The 19,546-nt window shown below is 42.0% G+C and overlaps 1 protein-coding gene across 2 annotated transcripts in view; it reads right to left on the bottom strand.

Moving 5' to 3' along the window:
• The window catches only part of NSMAF (neutral sphingomyelinase activation associated factor), a 63,268-nt gene extending 46,941 nt beyond the window's left edge, over nucleotides 1-16,327 (bottom strand). For both annotated transcript variants that reach the window (XR_013639929.1, XM_078875754.1), the window contains exons 1-9: nucleotides 15,881-16,327; nucleotides 13,551-13,631; nucleotides 8,660-8,738; nucleotides 8,463-8,530; nucleotides 6,818-6,854; nucleotides 6,062-6,112; nucleotides 2,940-3,008; nucleotides 1,215-1,262; nucleotides 147-199 (exon numbers count right to left, since the gene is read on the bottom strand). Coding sequence is in view for 1 of the 2 variants with exons in the window: in XM_078875754.1 (XP_078731880.1) it covers nucleotides 147-199; nucleotides 1,215-1,262; nucleotides 2,940-3,008; nucleotides 6,062-6,112; nucleotides 6,818-6,854; nucleotides 8,463-8,530; nucleotides 8,660-8,738; nucleotides 13,551-13,631; nucleotides 15,881-15,918 (524 nt within the window). In the remaining variant the exon portion in view is untranslated. The remainder of the gene's footprint in view (nucleotides 1-146; nucleotides 200-1,214; nucleotides 1,263-2,939; nucleotides 3,009-6,061; nucleotides 6,113-6,817; nucleotides 6,855-8,462; nucleotides 8,531-8,659; nucleotides 8,739-13,550; nucleotides 13,632-15,880) is intronic.
• Nucleotides 16,328-19,546: the final 3,219 nt, after the last annotated feature.

Genomic DNA, 19,546 nt, shown 5'->3' with positions numbered 1-19,546 from the left:
ACACTGGGCATGTGGCCCCCAAAATATGGGGAACTAGCAGTAGTGCATGGCTCAATTCCAAACAAGCACGAACTATTAAAGAAACACCTAGGAGTTCAAAAGAGAATACTTATTCAAATAGAAAGAAAACAAAAAAAAAAAATCACCTCGTTTTGTTGAATGAAGCCCTGGCAAGTCTTGATTGCAATATAGCCGTGATCTAAATAAAGGCAGGCAACAGATTATGGTCTTCAAATAGTAAAATCAGTTTAAATATACGACGACCAATTGTGTTTCCAAAATGCTGGACTATTGCAGGTATGTAAACAATGCAAAATTACCGATCGAATCGATTATTTTACTCACAGGACATGCACTGAATGCATGTCATTTCTAAAATCGTGAATATATTACGATGTTTCCGTGACGCTCATAACAAAAAGCCTGAACGTGGCAGTACAAATGCAACCATCAGAACAAACCAGACATTAAAAAAAACATACATTAGCGAGACGATGGTACGAAAAAGACACTGACAGCATAAACGAGACAATGAAAACGAGATTGTAGATTTGACACCAAAAATCACGAAACAAACGAAAAGGAACAGCGAAGGTATGAACAGAATCAAGACAAGATAAACGTGGCAAATAATTATAGTAAAAAAATCGGGAATCTTTTAGACTTAAGATACAGAATTGTTACGATCCATCCGATCAGACATTGAATTGTTTATACAAGGGCAGTTCTACAAATTGGGCAGCTTCAGTCAAAATCTCATAATCGTACTAATAATTAAAAACTTGGGGTGACATTTTAGAAGTTAATTATCAAGTGTTAGCAAATAGGGTTTGTTTTATGAAATAGGTGAATGGTTAGACACATTCACCAAGTGGATTGCACCGTCGCCATCCCAACATGGATACAAAGTACTTCCGTCACAGTACGCATGGCGCCATGGTGTCGTGGGATGTTCTCACAGACCAAAAGTTCTAATTGGTTCGAAATAAAGCCACTACACGACAATGCTAAATTATTAAAATTACAGCTTTACAAAAAAATATCTGGAATGTCAGACTAAAACCGTGGAACTCCAATTGACTGCAAGAACAAAAACTAGTCGATCTAAATTAAGTCAGGGATACAAATGTGAGAATGCAAATGTAGTAATTTGTTACAGGAAGCGTGCAACATGTGTGTGCACGGAAAGTTGTATTATTGGAAAGGGAAGTTACCATTGCGGCTTGATCTCCAAGCTTTTCCAACTGTGATGCTCTGTGCAGCTGCAAGCAAGGAAACAAAACTCCTAACGTTAAATTTAAATGTTAACCCCAACCATCCCCACCCACCAAATGAAAACCATTCCACGAGAGACGAAGAGATCGCGGTTTTTCGGATCGTGCCGCGGCATGTTGTCCAGCAACATGTAAGAACAGTTTCCAACGCCGCACGCGCTGTGAGACTCTTCAGAAAAAGAATTAAAAATTCAGTTCTCCTGGACAGCTTCAGTCAAAGCTACGCAATTTTTTAGCTCCCAAAGAAGAAGCTTCCAGCGCAGGCATCATACCCAGTAACACACGGTACAACCACGAAATCACATCGGAGAACCACAGCACAAAATCGTAAAAACCCTACGCGATACATTTGTATATATGTAGTTGAACTTCTTTCGCACCGTATGTAACCAACCATGCTCATCGCAGGTGTGGGGGAAGCACAACATATTTAAAACGCATTGTAAAAACGCACAAGACAGCATGCAAGTGTTTACGGATAATTGCGTATGAAAAAATTACTCCGTGAAAAAAAAGTGTTCAAGCATGAATGTCACAGTTTTAGGACATGAAGCAAAAGCTGATCGAGTCGGTTTTGGCAAACAATTGGAGAATTGGTTTTCTTCTAAAAGATGAATTACTTAATAAGTGCATGTTCATTCCTCGACATAACAAGCCAATGCAAGTATGATAATAATGCTGGTTTATTACCTCATGAATCTCATGTATTCTACAGCACGTTTGGAACTAATAAACATTAATTTTCTTTGGACCATGTTTGCTGGTTTAGAGAGTCAACGTCGCCTTGTTACCATATCAGATAAGACTACTGAATTACAGCATCGCATGACTACGAGTGAAGCTAACAACGGAGGGAGATCTTCACCAAGCAGTGCATAATGGCTGACGAAGATAACTGTAGTACAGATAGTCCAAGTTACGATGGTCCGACTTACGATATTTAGATCTTACGATGGCGATACGACAAAAATTTTAAATATTTTAAATTTCGCGCGGCAGGCAAACGCAGCAGCGTACGAGGTACAATACTGTACGTTGGGACGCTGCCAGGATGTACGCATCTCCCGCCTTGTGTGATGCCTCACTCTCACCAGCGGTTGACGGAATCAAGTTGTCTCGGTGTTAGCGCGTGTATTATTCTCGCCTGGGTAGGCTAGGCCATCTTCGACTTACGATATTTTAGACTTATGATGGGGTCGTCGTAACACATCTCCATCGTAAGTAGAGGACTACCTGTACTATGTTCGCATTCCGCTTATATATCCAGGCAATCGTCACCGAGACGCGACTCTTTTTCAGGGAGGGTCCTGCCAAGTTTACAGGAGGGGACAATGTTGCCACGGTGTGTCATTTGCAGGTAACATTTCAGCTTCGGGATCGACCAATACCAGTTACAACACATGGTTATTTTTAGCTTTGGTTAACGATCGACCCAATTGTGCGTTTGCAACCAAAAAGAAAATCATGGCCCTTGAGCAATAAAAAAAGTCCTTTTGGGCAGTATGCCAATACTTACGTTCCAAGCCTCTCTTCCCTCATTTCGCTGGAGTTACTGCCATCGTGGAGTAGGGCTCAAGGTTTAACCGACCGATAATTAATTAAAAACAGATGCTTATGATAAGGATGACTTAGTTCAGATAAAGGTCCCGACAGTGGGTGGCTCACCTGATGGATGGTGTGCAATATATCCTCGGGGTCTCCATGTTCAAAATGAAACTCATACTCTTGGCTTCCCTATGAGAGTGAGAGCAAGAATAAAACAAAAATATTGCACTATCATTTTACAACCCAGAATAATCATACCATATTCTCTGGATCATAAGGACGCACTCTTTAATTTGTCCTTCCCCCACAACTCTGATTAGCATGGTAGGCTAAATGCGGTGCGAAAGAAGTTCACACAGACACCCTTCCTCCTCCACCCCCAAGGCATTTAAAAGTAAAAGTTGGAGTGTGCATTCTAATCCCAGTAGGTATACGTGCGTGAGAACAGAATTTTTTTATATAACTTTGACACCCAGGTCACAAATTTGGGTGCGTCTTACTTTCCAGAGTGTTAAAAATCTTAAGAACAAGGCAACCATAAATCCTTAAGTGTTATTGTTTGTATCACCATCCTACAATAAAACTCATCAGTACGTTTTTCGGAGACTGTGTATCCCCCAAATGCAAATCAAGCTCTCACGTTGAAAAAAATTGTGTCAAGATAATGTGGGTAATAGAAAACGCCAGGGAAACTTCACGTTTCTCACATCTTTATTCATTCGGCAAAACAAGGTTGCAACTGTCAACCCCACAGAATAAGTGTGATGGGAAGAGTTTAAGGGTTCATAAAAACCTATTAAGAAGATTAGCAGAAACATGTTCTGCTCGTTTTTTTTATTTAACAAGGTTACAGGTTATATATTGTACATGGCACATCAACAAAAGCGGAGTCCTTTCTCCACGATGTTGGATGGATACGACTCAAGTGTTGTGTCTGACAGACACTCATACAAAATCAATCTCTTAGAATTTAATGCAGACGGCTACAATTGTATCCGGGTGCTATTTCTCATTATTGCTACCGTGACACTTTTTTATTGAACAGTAATGAATCTGAATTAAAATGGTTATATAGGTGACCTTGCCCTAAAAATATTATCAAGGACCCATGTAAAGTTCAGGAAAAAATTAATAACCTATATATTAGAAAGACAATTTTAAAAGAACCGTGTCACTATAAAAAAAAAAATTTATATGCAAATGAGACGAGCGTTTCCAAATAGCATGGGTTTTCTACAAAAACCTCTTCACAGGATATCAGATTACACGTGTCACATCCACTTTCCCCAACTCTTATTCCCAGTGCCTAAATTGATCAATCATGCTCAGAACATGAATTTGTGTGTCATTCAATCTCAGGAACCATATTTCCTCAACCTATTACACATAAAACACACCATCCAGCACCACACTGCGTAGGTTCTTTCCATTGTGTTATTTAGCACTCCTATGCGTGGTTGGATTGCATACGTATCTATGAACTTGTTGTGCACCGGACATAGCCAACGGTGCTATTCGGAGGTGCGAGGAAAGGACAAACACAATAAGGCAGTTCTAAAATAATTTAGTTTTCAATCTAGAGGATTTAAAAGTGCATAGATTCACAGTTGCTTCCTAATATCGGAAGAACGTTCCAGACGGCCGCAGAAGCACATCTGAAAGCACACGATGCAGTGACCGTCTTTGTTCGATGGTTCGCAAGAAGCCACGAGGATGACCGGAGTTTGCGCGATGGTTTATGCCCCTTGACGAGATCAGCAAGGTATTGTGGTACCACGCAATTTGTCGGCAGAAATTCAAACTAATTCTTCCACGTGCCGAGGGCTTATTCAGGTACCAACCTTAAATTCAGTTCCTGAAGTTCCCACCACATGGGGAAAAAAAAAACGGTCGGACATCGTGCCGTGTGTTTTCGGTACGACCCGAAAAAACGTGGCAGAACTATCTGCCATTCAACGTTATAGGATTCTCCAGCAGTTGTTTTTATTATCTACCAGCCACCCAAAAATAATGCATCCACTACATTTGGGTTATGCCCCGCACTGTTAAAGACATGAACGTAATAGAATTATTGGCAGAGGCAACTTATTGAAGACGTGTGGTCTTCAACAAGTTGTCTTTTCAACATTGTAATGTGCGATCAACATTATAATTTTGTTTGAAATATAAATTAGTCCATTTGGTAATACTCCTTTGATTATTGAAGGATAGGGCAAGTACTCACTCAATAGCTACTATTAGCGTAACTATTCATATGCCAATTTAAAAACGGTTTATGAGAAAACTTACACAATTCTCATATGGAGGCCCCATGGTGTTAAGTGCAGGCTCCAAAAATCTTATCAACTATATCGCTAATATTGATATTTTTAGGCAGTGTTTTGCTAAATGTGGAGTTTTCCTTTTCCCAACCATGCGACTGTTACTATACAAGGGTGATGATTCACCAACCTTGTACCGACCAAAATAAGTGAAAGGTCTGGTTAAATATTCAGTCGGAGGTTATATTTTGATGCCCGATTAAAGCACATATCCCACAATAAACCCACACATGGCAAATTGTTGGGGTTAGCCACCAACACTGGGAAGTTTGTTAAATTTCACAGGTGTAGAGAACAACAGAACGAAGCTCAATGTAATTTTTGGTGGCATGGTTATCAGGATAGAAAGCACCAAACCGTGAGTAACACTTGTGTTATATTTATCTTAATCAAATTAAATTTGAAGCCCATTACCAGCACCGAAAGACCCACCGGTTAAGAAGAAAATTGAATAGCCATCATAATCCACATGAAATGTGAATATATTCACACGTAATCATTTAATTCCAATTACACTGTTACGAGTTTAAATAATTTAGAACTCTCACAATTAGCAGGGCTCCAGTGCGATGGAGAATGGAGCCAAAAAGATACCATCGCTAAAAATAATTTCAGAAGAAAGCTTCAGTAGCTTATTCATCCACACAAGGGGCACAAACTTAAAAAAAAACCACCTGCATTAAATAGAGCACATTAATGCAAAAAAAAATATCACATTATGATTTGTGTGTTTATTGGTGACCAAGCCAAGACCATCAACTATCTACACTTTAAAACTCGGTTCAATGGTAGTTGGTAGCCCAGATTCAAATACAGGGGTTCTCAGAATTGCCTGCATAGTGCTCCGGACACGTGGCATGTCTGGAAGTGAAAGTGTGCACAGTCAAATGCAAAAAATAGAATAAATTCCCCCTTACTCACACGGCTTGATATGTATGGTGCAATTTCATTTCCTTTCTTGATTTCCAAGACCTGAGAGCATGGGGGGAAAAATAAAAAATTCCAACCATAAAGAGCTCCTGCTCAAGAGATAAAAAAAAACTCACACTCTGGCTTCTCCATGTGCTCTGAAGAGCCACTGCGCATTGCATCCTCTCCTTGCACAAGGCAGTGTTGACAAATGCGCTGGATAGTTTTGCTGTTTATGCACCACTACAAACGCAGCAGTATCAAATAATTTGTTGCGTACAGGAGGATGATGCGTGACCATTGGGGTGGATTTAGGAATTTTAGAAACTGAAAAGCTCGTGCAGTTACACATGTCACCGTATGCAACACGTATGTGATCGTGCTCGCAAATTTGCCATAAATTTTGCGACGGATTACGATTCCGAGGCACGTGTCATTCCACGGCTGGACGAAAGCCTCGCACATTGCCATGGCGGTCGTGGGGATTATTTGACCACACTTGTCATCATGCTGCTGCTCGGGGGCAGGTTTGGTGAATGGATAGCGCATGGATGGTTCAGACATAAAACACCATCGATGCTAGCCGTGGCCAGGGATCAGCCTCGGGTCACTGGGTTTAAAAGCAGTGGTGTGCGCAAACCTGTGCGCCATCACTTCCCCGTGAAATGTTAAATGGAGGTTTTTATTATCATCTGAAAGTGATAGCGCAACTACTTCATAAGCAAATAACCACATAAGTGATGAAACGAGAAGTAAAAACATCATTACCTGCTTACAAACCAATCCACAGCCAGATCCTTTCGGTCTGAAATGTAGGGGAAACAAAACACGCTTTAAGACGATTAAGATTTACACTGTTAGCAACAGTACAATCACTATGTTTGCTTAAAATATATATATATAAAAATGTTGGCACAATAACCGACAAAAAAGCATCACCGATTATACGAACAAAGCCCACAGCTGTATGCAGTAGGAAATGACAACGTCCATACGAGCCATAAGCGGTCAAATCAATTCCCCAAGAGTCACATGCTTAGGGTGCTAGGATAGATCCTATCACATTAATATCCCTTGGTCGTAAAAGGGTACACGTGCAGCGCTGCAACTGCTTGCTCAGCCTCCATCTTAGTGGAAGCAACTAGACCAGCTCTTGAAAACCTTTGGAGAGTATTTGGCCTACTCTTCCATACTGGCCAGACAACTTGGGGGGGGGGGGGGGGCAGATCTGAACCCACAATTTATCCCACCAACACAAAACCTACCGATGGACTATTTTCAGTGGACCTCACATACACGGCTAAGTGGATGGAGGCAGTGGGGAGGGAGATTTAAGAAACTTGCCCCATTGTATCAACAGCAAAGCCAGGAAGTCTAATCAAACTGGCAATCTTTGGAATGCAAGTCCTAAAGTATCAAGTCGTGCAAATCGTACATTAAAATGGTGTGGTGCCAAAAACAAAAGCTGCTTCTACGAGCTTAATCAACGTTTCACCGCACATATGTAACAATGAACACGACTGGTAGTAATCGTGAAGCGTCAATATTGGATTGAATCGTTGCCTTGACCAAGCTGGCATTTAGTAGTGCCAAATCGGCAGGAATTCATGTACTTGTATATTTACTTTATTTTATAATATTTCGTGACTTGCTTAGGTTTTTCCTTCACTTTGCACTCCTATCGTGTGCCGTGTATCTTTTGTTGTTGCAACTCGCTGACCTCATGCCCCTACTGGACATCTGTAAAAGAAAAAAGCTTCATAGCTCAGATTCCTCCAGGATAAACAATCGGATTCAAGAAATCGATTATTTCCTTTAGCAATGTGGCATGTGTAGAAGCTAGGTGGCTGCAGAGTTTACATTAACCAATTAGATACACCCAATGTAGTAAAAATAACTAATAACTTACAGCCCTTTAACAATCCACTGCTGGAGGAAGACCTCCTCCATGCTAGTCATAGTGTGGTGCAGAATAGTTACCCAATCCCCTGACACATGCAAGGTGAAGGTGGGTAGTGCCCAGCAAAAGCCATATTGTACTGTACTCGTATACTTCCACAACTATGCCCCGTGCCTTCATTAACCTGCACTGAGCGGCGTGGTAAAGTATGGTCAAATAAGCCTTAACCCGCACTGGCATGGCTCGGCCCTCATCCAGCAGCGGATTGACAAAAGTGTTGTCCATGTGGACGTATTTTTATGCACTTCTTGCAGCTAAAGAGTTATTGGGATGGGAAAAAATACGGGTAAATAGGACCCACAGGACATAGCAAGCACCCACCCACCTCGGCATGAATAAGAGGAGTTGCATTGTAAATCACGGGCTTTGGTAAGGAAAGTACACTTGGCATCGAGAACAGGAAACTGAATGTATTTTCAAAATCATATATTGATAGATAGCACAACAACTCACTCATCAAATGGATTCAAGGTATTTACAAAGCCAATTTCTTCAATCTTGGTGCAGTCCTTTATGGAAAACTGAAAAACAATTACATTAGCACAATGTCACATACTACTCTGCTATTACTATACCAAAACCACAATGTTACGTAATTGGTCGCAAATAAAGTAAAATTATTACGAGTTAAATTAAAACTTGATGCTTACCTTAATTATGGGCTCTTTAATGCTCTCTGGCTCAAACACCAAGGACTTGGAGCAAATCTTAAATGAACCTTTCACTTTTCTGGGGAAAAAAAAAATGTTGCAAATACAAAAACAAATCTTCATTAGTTATTGCAAGAAAAGGGCAACTTGAGACCTATTTGGGCTCCACACACAGCAATTAACCAGATACACAGCCTGTGAATTATTAAAACACCTCTTTCAAAAGGATCTGTTTATTGGTTGTGGTGGAATGGTGTGTTTATGTGAAATGATTAATACCAGGTGTGTAAATCTACCCACCAGCAATTATGATATTTCATGGATTGAAAAATCTATTCATTTCGTTTACTTATTTAGCATCCCATTTGTAACGCGACTTTATATTTTTCTCAGTTTTTTCAGCTTTTTTTTCCCCCCAATCCCTTGAAGTAAAATGTAACGTCAGAAAATCATCCTCAGCCACAATCTATCGAATAATGGATAAAGGCCCCCCCCCCCAAACCGTCACCATCTCTCACGGCTCGCGATACCACGACCCGCTGTCAGTCCTGCACATGAGCACATTTGATCGGTTCATCTAAAAAAGGCAGTTATTGAAGGCATACCGGGATCAATACAATGAAATCAAGCGGTGGACAAGAACAAGTTGGAGTGCTTTTGGAAAACTGAACTTAATAATAAATGAAAGGCAACATTCAAGTACTTCGCACATATTACCTAAATTTCAAATCATTACCATATTATTTGGCATACAATTTGCATACATCATACATTTTAAAAAATGCAAACACCGAATTCGTTGCATATACAGGTGAAAGCAACCATAATAATAATAATTGAATGGACGTGTTGTCACATGCTTAAAAGACCTGGGGCTACAAATCCTTAAGTGCAAGGGAACATGCACGGTAATGGGCTCGAGCGAAGTGCCTTGGGGCAGGCTAATCAAATTGTGTGTATCATATCTATTTATAATGGGAGAATCCAATGAGCTATACAAAATCACATGTCCACTATGAGACCTCCTTTACCAGTGGCAAAATATAGAAATAGGTTTTTACCCTTTAAACTGGTACAAAAACTGACACCTTTATACAAGGCATCATGTTTGCAAGAACCACAACACAAGCAGTCAAAATGCAAACAAAAAGAAACAACTCTGATAATGATATGCACTGTCCTTGAAGTTGATTAGACCACACCCGAGACAGCGTTTCTTAGAGCCTAGTCTCCATTGGTGTTGGACCAGATGACGCCAAAAGGCGTGCAACTCAAAGATAGCGCACTATCAGAGTATTGAGAGCTCGGGGTAAGCATTTACACTGAGACCTCCTTTACCAATGGCAAAATATAGTAAGGTTTTTACCCTTTCAACTGCTTGTGTTGTGGTTATTGCAAACATGATGCCTTGTATAAAAGGTGTCAGTTTTTGTACCAGTTGAAAGGGTAAAAACATTACTATCACAGGTCCAGTTGGTGCGGGTTAGAACGTTAACAATAACAAATAATACACAAACACAGATAGGATTGCAAAGTACAGGAAAGGCAAACAAAATCACCCAAAAAAAACATACGAATAAAACTAAACCATCCCCATCATTTTCGATTTAAAGCTTTCGTGACTGCAGGGATTCATCTTCTTGGTTATTTCGGTAAAGTCACGTAGAAGGGAAATAATCTATATATATAAAATCGCAAATCTGTCTGTCTGTGTGTGTGTCGCCGGACCATACGCAGTTTCATTGGACGAAATGTGAGGGATTTGCGAGACACGATTGGTCCGTTTGGTTTTCCACGGCAGTTGCCCCTGGCAACGGGTAGCGACGCATTCGCTGCGGGGTGGACGCCATTTTTAATTCCCGTTAAAAATATGCGCACGCATTAACACGCGACTCTGAGGTAAATTCATCAAAGTTTCACGTCCTCTTCACTCCCCCCCCCCACCACAATGTGTGCAATTACTATTATAGGGTCGGTAGATTATAAAATTATAGCGATTAGACAGTATTATTGTAGCGCGGGGGGGGGGGTAACGGCCCCAGTACCCAGCCTCAGCCGGGTGGGCAATCTAGGCGAGGCCGGAGGCTCTGCACGGTACTAGGCCTCGACACCCCACCCGTGTCAAGCGACGACTTTGTGGTATAAACTCGATATACCCAGCGTTGCCCGGGGGGAAAATACATTTAAAATCTTCTGAAAACTTTCAAACATTAAATACCAATGAAAAAACAACTGTGTAATTACTTTTAAACCCGACGCGCCAAGAATCGATTCTTTAAATGTTGACTGTACAAATAGTCATTAAGCTGGGTGAGCGTACTGGCAGTCTATAATGTAGACTGTAGCCTGGTTATTAAGCTGGGTGGGTGTACTGGCAGTCTATAATGTAGACTGTAGCCTGGTTATTAAGTAAAGTGAGTCAATTTGTAACACGTAGGCTTTCGCGACCATTATTCATAAACAACGTTATTGGGTTTAGATCGCCTTATTTATTAATGTGTTGTAACCCTCCACCACCCGACACGGCCAATCAGTAAAAAAGTGTCACGTTGATAAAAGACTAATAGTTCACTGCTTTAGTCCACCGGTGTGTTGAAGCGTGAAACCACAACAATTACCATTTCAGAGTACGACGTTTCGCTGATGCTGGATGCAATTACCAGCGAAACATCGTTCTCAAAAATTGTCTGTCCGTCTGTGTACGCTCGCTTGCGAGGGATTTGCCGGGAGGCACGTCTCGTGCCCCGCGATGGGAATAGGCATGTCAGTTTTTTTATCCGTCACCTTTAAAGTGGTTTAATGATCGATTTAGTGATATTCAACTTTATTTATTTATTTGCTCAGGTAAAACTTTGTTTTTACGGGTTATACTTATTTTTTTATTCATGTGCATGACCATCCCAACTCACGCGCCTTTCGTAGGGGAGACGGCTCATGCCAAGTCGCACGCTGGTAGTGAGGGGAACATTTTATTTTGCGTTAAAAATGCTTTAAAAATACACTAAACGCTCAGGTAAATTCTTCACTGCGTGATGTCCCCCCCACACCGATGCGTGCGGTGATTACTACTATACATTTGCTAGATGCTACCACTATAGGCCGTAGATATTACTGCACAGCGGCCGAGGAGATCGTGGCTGGGGGGGGGGGGCAGGGGTAGCAGCCCATCTGTGTATATATGTAAGGTTATTAAGAAATATATTTTTCACCCGGGCAACGCCGGGTACTTCTGCTAGTAACATAATAAAAATAAGTCACGTAGAAGGAAAATAATAAAAGAATAATTATAAAACATAATAAAATAATTCTCACGACGTTTCGGCCACAACGCAAGCAGCCGTCCTCAGGTGAAGACCAGGTCTGTCGGGGAGACAGCGTCTGGTCTTCACCCGAGGACGGCTGCTTGCATTGTGGCCGAAACGTTGTGACTTTACCGAAAGAACCAAGAAGATGCATCCCCATCCTACCTGGCAAAGACCATCAAGGAATTAACTTATTTTTTAGAAGAGACATGGCCACAAACGAAAGCTCAACAAAATGGCTGATCATGTGCACATGTATAGCAGCCAAATCATCTCAATGCACGTTTCTAAAGTGTGTGTAGATTACTCTGTGGGTGTATATTTGGGCATTCCAACGACAGGGCAAGCATATGCCTCTCATACAAACTTTCACAACTGGTACGATACAAACGACAAAACTCGGTGCCGAAAAGTTGCCTATTTTTTCCCATTTTAAGACCACACCGCGTGTTGCCTGCGCACTGCTGTCAAACACAGCCACACCAAATCGTTCGTATTAACCACAGTTCCCTTTCAAAAGTCAAAAATGATTACACCAAGAACTTACTTGGACTCAAGTTTAATGAATGAGTGGGTAATGTATAACTTTAACGCTAATTCAGTTGAAATTATTATATACCTGCCAAAAAAGTGTTTACACTTAAAAAGAACGTTGGAAAAATGGAAATATGACAACACGGGTTTTTGGTTAGATTACATGAGAAATTCAGGCAGAAAACGTCCTCTGCATTGACTATACGAGAATTAGATTTCACTTGCAAAAGATTACTACACCGTTTGAAAACACAATGACAGCTCTCCTTTCACTTGCAACGAGGATTGAGTAGGAGCCAAGTGGCTGAGGAATCCACGATAGTGGCACCACTGGTGAGATTCTGCCCGCTGTGGTCAAACTGGATTCTCAAGGTGTGGCGAGTTCATGGTGTCAGTCTGACAGCCAAATGACAACGCAAATAATACTTCCGCAGAAAGATTCAGTTTAGTACTTAAAAATGTGGCCCAATTCCTGGATCTGGGAATTGTTTTTGAATCAAAATCAGGTGTAGTTGCCACGTGACAAACATCTAGAACCTAAATACAGTAAGTAATCCTGAATGTGCTCCATCTAAATCATACCAAAAGCCAAGCAGGTCGAGCCTGGTTATTGCTTAGATGGCTGCAGCGACCAGGGCTTTCCCAGCGTAGTAGGTGGGGGGCTGCGAGGTGGTCGAAAGAGAGCAGTGATAAGCATTACCTTATTATAAATTAAATTGTTATTACATGCGAACGTTCTCTTCCGGTACCACGCTTTCCTCCCACAAACCAAACACTCGTCAATCGAATCGGCCAAACAACATCCCAATGGTGGATTCTCCTAAAAACAATAATATGGCAGCGTGAAAAATTATCGCACCTCCGATTCGCACGGCTGGTTACGTATGGTGTGAAAGAAGTTCAACATGCATACATACATCTGCAGGCTGGTGTCTACATAGGGTGATGCAAAGCTCTGAAAGACTTCTGAAAAGTAAATGTCTTTATCTCGTGACGCAATGCCAACCGCACCAATCCGACGTTAATCCTAACTCAGAGAATTGAAACCAGCGTACCTGCCATCCTCCTTACTGGTGTAGAAAGCAGAATGATGCTCAAAGTAAAACTCGCCCAAGTCAAGCATCAAAAGGGAAAACCTGCAAAAAGATCATTACGAATGAGATTAAAAAAGTTTTGGCGAATGTACAATTAGTAAAATCAGGCAGATTTCACGAGTGAGATTTCCAAGCAAATAAATCGTAGAATACAATACAAAATCACAACAGAATCCAGTGTTGTCATACTCGGTGCCAGCAGCACTATGAATCCGACAATCAGTTCGATTCTTTGCCACAGCTAACACGAGTAGAGAGCCGTTCATACCCCCTCCCAGCCACCCCTTCACCAACTTGCAATTATCAGTGTGGTGAAGTATGGCCAAACACTTTTCAAAACCGACATAGCATGGGGAGGCCACTGGTGGATTTACTTTTTTCCAAAATATTTCACCTGGAAAATCTCATTTGTAAATGCACTTGTACAAACATTTAATCAACTGCTGGAATTGAGCTGTACGTTTAAAACAAGCCAAACAATAGCAAAAAAAACACAGCCATTATGCATAAGAAAAATAACACGAGCATTTCCTGAAAAAATGCTCATTGGCATTAAGACTCATCAGCACAGTATAGTCACCAATGATCACTGGTGCAAAGGCGGTCTCTGAAACCATATGGAGTCTCCACGTTCAATAAAAAACTCCACCACGGCATCTGGTATTTTCCAACTCCCAAGTACGATGTAAATAGCATTAGACAATACAGTACACAGTTGTGCATCTGCTGTTTGTAGGGCAACTGACGCTAGTCCTAATAAATCCTAATGTATCAACTTCAACATCAGTTGCAGCATTATCAACGACGTAGGAATAAACACCTTTTTTAATCAGCCAATAGTGTAATTTGTGAACATGCTGACCAAACACACAGCAGTACACAAAATGCGATTTACATAATGCAAGCTGACTTTTTGGAATCGACAAAGTCCGGACGTGCGATTAAATATTGACAAGAAGCGATCGTTGATTTGGCCAGGCACTGGCACAAAGAAGAACATCTACATTTAAAATATTACAGCCCGGATAACATAAACATGTTGGACAGTGGCCCAAATCGGCAATAAATCTCGATGCAATTCCGTACATTATATTTAAATGAGGAATGGCCCAAAGCGGGCAAGTTCTGCCAATTAGGCAATTCCAGCTACATACAATTGTATTATTATTTGGCCAGCAATGGCCCGAATCAGGACATTTATGATGGTTAAACCCCTATTTGTTCACATTTGGCTCAAAATGGATAGAAACAATACACGACACTGACAATGGGTTATAATTAACGCATCTTAAAATGGATACATTGTATAACCGGTGCTGAATAAGTAATTATTTCCAAATGGAAAGCTTGCGCAGTGCTAACAATGGTCTGCGAGCCTAATATTAACAAACATTTCACATTACCGACAATGGCAAATCTGAAAAAAGGTCCAAGCATTCATCTTAAAAAGGGTACATACAGACGCATAATAAATTTCGATTTAAAGCTTTCGTGACTGTAGGGATTCATATTATTGGTTCATTCGGTAAAGTCACGTAGAAGGGAAATAATAAATTAACAAAAATACAACTTAATAAGATAAAATTCTCACGACGTTTCGGCCACAACGCAAGCAGCAGTCCTCGGGTTCTTCGCCGTAGTGATAATTTTATCTTATTAGGGGTTATTTTCATTATTTTATTATTTCCCTTCTACGTGATTTTACCGAAAGAACCAGGAATAAGACGCATAAATCAGCACTTGCAATGGGCAAAAAGCATTATACAGAACTGACGGTGAACCACAATTGCATTGTGATGTTGCACAATGATTGCAAAATTACAAACTATTGACAATAACCTCACGTTTAATAAAATAATATAAACTAGTGACAATGAACTTTAGTTTATCAAAAGATACGACTAGAATTGTCCCCATGTTTTGAAGGCCCTTAAAACTGCTTAAGTGTCTGCAGCCAAAACTTTTTTTCTAAATCAAAAAATATAACTGCAATCCTTCATCTTGGTGGCTTACGGGAGGTTATTACAATAAATAATCATTTTAACGGAATCTTACGAAATATGGAGCTACTTAAATGTTAACTTTAATCGAATTTACGAGGGGACATTGCGATCGTTAGCCTAGGCCTGCAGGCCTCACGCGATTATTTTGGTTCTCCGATTGAAGCTAAATTGTAATTTTTAAAATAATTACAAAACAACCACTCCAGGTATATTAACAAACAAAACTGTATTGGATTACAACGCATTGCAGAGCACATTGAAAGCAGCATTGCTAAAAGTACTACTCACCTCTCCTTCTGCCCGGGCTTTTTCGCCACGAAAGCCATCGCGTAGAGCCCCCCGCGAACGCCAAATTAATACGGAAAAAAACCCACCTTGAGATACTTTAAAACTCAACAATCGACGCAACTTTAAACGCTATCAAACACAGGCCCCTCGTTGCAGTACGCGTTCAGAGACACAATGCACACACTCACCCCATTCAACCTCGCTTTTAGTTCCTACGTTAATTACCAATGCAAACCGGCGCGTGATAGTCCACCAATAATCACCCCCACCCCCTCCCCGTTCAATCGACGCACGCGTTGATCAATCGACTCATTGAAACGGCGGATAATTAAACGGCAGCGACGTCTCAACATCGACAACCACCGCAAGCAATTTCTGAAGTCAGGAGTGGACCGGCCTCCTTTTTAATTCCGTAGACCGCATAAGCGGGTTCGCAGTGGATGTCGCCGCCTCCTGATTGGACCCCACCCGACGGGCCCAGGCGCCCCGCCCCTCGCCCCCCACCACCGTGCGCCAATGCGGACTAAGAGATTGAGAAGGCTATCGAGACCCGGCTCAGCTGATCAGCGCGCGCTTCCTGGTGCGTCACGTAAACAAGAAAAAAAGAGTTCTGTAGTGCAACGGTCACACAAACACCAGCCGCTCAGTCAACACGAGTTCGGTAGTGCAACGGTCACACAAACACCAGCCGCTCAGTCAACACGAGTTCGGTAGTGCAGCGTTCACACAAACACCAGCCGCTCAGTCAACACGAGTTCGGTAGTGCAACGGTCACACAAACACCAGCCGCTCAGTCAACACGAGTTCGGTAGTGCAGCGTTCACACAAACACCAGCCGCTCAGTCAACACGAGTTCGGTAGTGCAACGGTCACACAAACACCAGCCGCTCAGTCAACAAGAGTTCGGTAGTGCAGCGTTCACACAAACACCAGCCGCTCAGTCAACAAGAGTTCGGTAGTGCAGCGGTCACACAAACACCAGCCGTTCAGTCAACAAGAGTTCGGTAGTGCAGCGTTCACACAAACACCAGCCGTTCAGTCAACAAGAGTTCGGTAGTGCAGCGTTCACACAAACACCAGCCGTTCAGTCAACAAGAGTTCGGTAGTGCAGCGTTCACACAAACACCAGCCGCTCACTTCACAAGAGTTCGGTAGTGCAGCGTTCACACAAACACCAGCCGCTCAGTCAACAAGAGTTCGGTAGTGCAGCGTTCACACACACACCAGCCGCTCACTTCACAAGAGTTCGGTAGTGCAGCGTTCACACAAACACCAGCCGCTCAGTCAACAAGAGTTCGGTAGTGCAGCGTTCACACAGACACCAGCCGCTCACTTCACAAGAGTTCGGTAGTGCAGCGGTCACACAAACACCAGCCACTCAGTCAACAAGAGTTCGGTAGTGCAGCGTTCACACAAACACCAGCCGCTCACTTCACAAGAGTTCAGTAGTGCAGCGTTCACACAAACACCAGCCGCCCACTCAACAAGAGTTCGGTAGTGCAGCGTTCACACAAACACCAGCCGCTCAGTCAACAGCAGTTCGGTAGTGCAGCGTTCACACAAACACCAGCCGCTCACGCAACAAGAATTCGGTAGTGCAGCAGTCACACAAACACCAGCCACCCACTCAACACGAGTTCGGTAGTGCAGCGGTCACACAAACACCAGCCGCTCACGCAACAAGAGTTCGGTAGTGCAGCGTTCACACAAACACCAGCCACCCACTCAACAAGAGTTCGGTAGTGCAGCAGTCACACAAACACCAGCCGCTCACTCAACAAGAGTTCGGTAGTGCAGCGGTCACACAAACACCAGCCACCCACTCAACAAGTGTTCGGTAGTGCAGCGGTCACACAAACACCAGCCACCCACTCAACAAGAGTTCGGTAGTGCAGCAGTCACACAAACACCAGCCACCCACTCAAGACGAGTTCGGTAGTGCAGCGTTCACACAAACACCAGCCGCTCACTCAACAAGAGTTCGGTAGTGCAGCAGTCACACAAACACCAGCCGCTCACGCAACAAGAGTTCGGTAGTGCAGCAGTCACACAAACACCAGCCACCCACTCAACACGAGTTCGGTAGTGCAGCGTTCACACAAACACCAGCCGCTCACTCAACAAGAGTTCGGTAGTGCAGCGTTCACACAAACACCAGCCACCCGCTACAAACCTCATAATAATACACATTAATCGTCGTTATTTTCCACAATACAAACCTTATCAATTGGCTGTGTCGGGTGGTGGCGGGTTTAACGACACATTTATATATTTACGCGATCTAACCCAAAATAGAACCTGTATTATGGATGATATTGGTTGCGAAAGCCTACGTGTTAAAAATCCATCAGTTAGTAATATATCTCAAAATCTCAGGCGCGCTGTTCATCTGCAAATTCGATCAACCGCACGCGGATCAACTAGAGTCGACTGTACTTGCAATAATTTTGGATGATTATTTAAATTATGCATGTTTACCCAGGAAAGCCCTCACTCTTTTAGCAACATGCGTTTAGATTATTTTGCTGCTTTACATTTCCACATGATGAGCCACTTCGTTGAGCTATGATTTGTGGCCAGGAAAAAATTAACCCGTAAAAACAAAGTTTTTCACTATAAATCCTTTATATGCGTGTTCAATGGGCCACAACCCTGCCCACATTGGTCTTTGAAACGGGCGGCTAGAGTCCTCTCGTCCTCTGGCTTGAGATGGCTGCCACCTATGGGTCAGATGATTGCCTGCCACCGTTAAGCAATTGGTAATTAAATATAAAAAAAAAATTCCTAAAAAGTGTAAAGTTATGGAATTTTTTTTTCACGAAAAAAATTGTCACGCACAACGAGTCTGTGTGCAAAATGTCAGCTCGATTGGATCACGGGAAGTGGATTGAAAAACGACCGAAAGATTAGCACCGTCGTAAGCACGCAAGGAAGCGCGCAAGTGAACTTAATATAAAGGATTTAAAAATACGTTTATAACTCAGTGGACTTTACCTGGTAAGGTAAAAAAACTGTTTAGTTGTAGTTGTCTAAATTATTTTAAGTGATTTCTTTATCTTTCCTATACTTAGCACTCCTATCGTGTTTTGTATTGTTTGTTATTGTAACGTTCTAATCAACCCCTACTGGACATCTGTGAAAAAATGAACCCGTAAAAACAAAAATTTTCACTCTAAATCCTTTATATGCGTGGCGGCTAGAGTCCTCTCGTCCTCTGGCTTGAGATGGCTGCCACCTATGGGTCAGATGATTGTCTGCCAGCATTAAGCAATTGGTAATTAAATATTTTAAAAAATTTCCCTAAACAGTGTAAAATTTTGAAAATTTTTTTTCACGAAAATTAATTGTCACGCACAACGAGTCTGTGTGCAAAATGTCAGCTCGATTGGATCACGGGAAGTGTGTTAAAAAACGACCGAAAGATTTGCACGGTCGTAAGCAAGCAAGCACGCAAGCACGCAAGCAAGCAAGCGAACTTAATATAAAGGATTTAAAAATAGCTTAATAGCTCATGGGATTCCTCGAGTATGAATTAATATTCTGAGTCTCATGACTCTTCTTAAAGAAGGTCCTTCCCAAATTAACAGATGCAACGTTTGCCCAACGTCCCGTTTGTTTACTGGAGTGCCGAGTTTGTGTCGTAGGGAGACGATTTATTGACTTTAT

The sequence above is a fragment of the Lampetra fluviatilis genome, chromosome 42, assembly GCF_964198595.1.
Source record: "Lampetra fluviatilis chromosome 42, kcLamFluv1.1, whole genome shotgun sequence".
NCBI lineage: Eukaryota > Metazoa > Chordata > Hyperoartia > Petromyzontiformes > Petromyzontidae > Lampetra > Lampetra fluviatilis.
The sequence above is the reverse complement of the archived record's forward strand: the minus strand, read 5'-3'. Positions and strand labels throughout refer to the sequence as shown.